The 1,255-nt window shown below is 40.0% G+C and overlaps 1 protein-coding gene across 1 annotated transcript; it reads left to right on the top strand.

The window, feature by feature from the left end:
* Window positions 1–365: 365 nt before the first annotated feature.
* LOC117591748 (partitioning protein REP2) lies at window positions 366–1,252 on the top strand (the record flags this gene model as incomplete). Its single annotated transcript, XM_034285059.1, has 1 exon — window positions 366–1,252. A coding segment is annotated over exon 1 (882 nt), but the record flags the coding sequence as incomplete, so codon positions are not given.
* Between the last annotated feature and the right edge of the window lie 3 nt (window positions 1,253–1,255).

Here is a 1,255-nt window from a genome sequence, read left to right as displayed (position 1 = left end):
CTTAGCGCCGATCTTGTGTGCAATTGATATCTAGTTTCAACTACTCTATTTATCTTGTATCTTGCAGTATTCAAACACGCTAACTCGAAAAACTAACTTTAATTGTCCTGTTTGTCTCGCGTTCTTTCGAAAAATGCACCGGCCGCGCATTATTTGTACTGCGAAAATAATTGGTACTGCGGTATCTTCATTTCATATTTTAAAAATGCACCTTTGCTGCTTTTCCTTAATTTTTAGACGGCCCGCAGGTTCGTTTTGCGGTACTATCTTGTGATAAAAAGTTGTTTTGACATGTGATCTGCACAGATTTTATAATGTAATAAGCAAGAATACATTATCAAACGAACAATACTGGTAAAAGAAAACCAAAATGGACGACATTGAAACAGCCAAGAATCTGACGGTAAAAGCACGTACAGCTTATAGCGTCTGGGATGTATGTCGGCTGTTTATTGAAATGATTGCTCCTGATGTAGATATTGATATAGAGAGTAAACGTAAGTCTGATGAGCTACTCTTTCCAGGATATGTCATAAGGCCCATGGAATCTCTCACAACCGGTAGGCCGTATGGTCTTGATTCTAGCGCAGAAGATTCCAGCGTATCTTCTGACTCCAGTGCTGAGGTAATTTTGCCTGCTGCGAAGATGGTTAAGGAAAGGTTTGATTCGATTGGAAATGGTATGCTCTCTTCACAAGAAGCAAGTCAGGCTGCCATAGATTTGATGCTACAGAATAACAAGCTGTTAGACAATAGAAAGCAACTATACAAATCTATTGCTATAATAATAGGAAGATTGCCCGAGAAAGACAAGAAGAGAGCTACCGAAATGCTCATGAGAAAAATGGATTGTACACAGTTATTAGTCCCACCAGCTCCAACGGAAGAAGATGTTATGAAGCTCGTAAGCGTCGTTACCCAATTGCTTACTTTAGTTCCACCAGATCGTCAAGCTGCTTTAATAGGTGATTTATTCATCCCGGAATCTCTAAAGGATATATTCAATAGTTTCAATGAACTGGCGGCAGAGAATCGTTTACAGCAAAAAAAGAGTGAGTTGGAAGGAAGGACTGAAGTGAACCATGCTAATACAAATGAAGAAGTTCCCTCCAGGCGAACAAGAAGTAGAGACACAAATGCAAGAGGAGCATATAAATTACAAAACACCATCACTGAGGGCCCTAAAGCGGTTCCCACGAAAAAAAGGAGAGTAGCAACGAGGGTAAGGGGCAGAAAATCACGTAATACTTCTAGG

Source organism: Drosophila guanche, unplaced genomic scaffold, assembly GCF_900245975.1.
Source record: "Drosophila guanche unplaced genomic scaffold, DGUA_6, whole genome shotgun sequence".
In the NCBI taxonomy this organism is placed as follows: domain Eukaryota; kingdom Metazoa; phylum Arthropoda; class Insecta; order Diptera; family Drosophilidae; genus Drosophila; species Drosophila guanche.
This window is presented reverse-complemented; position numbering and strand designations above follow the sequence as displayed.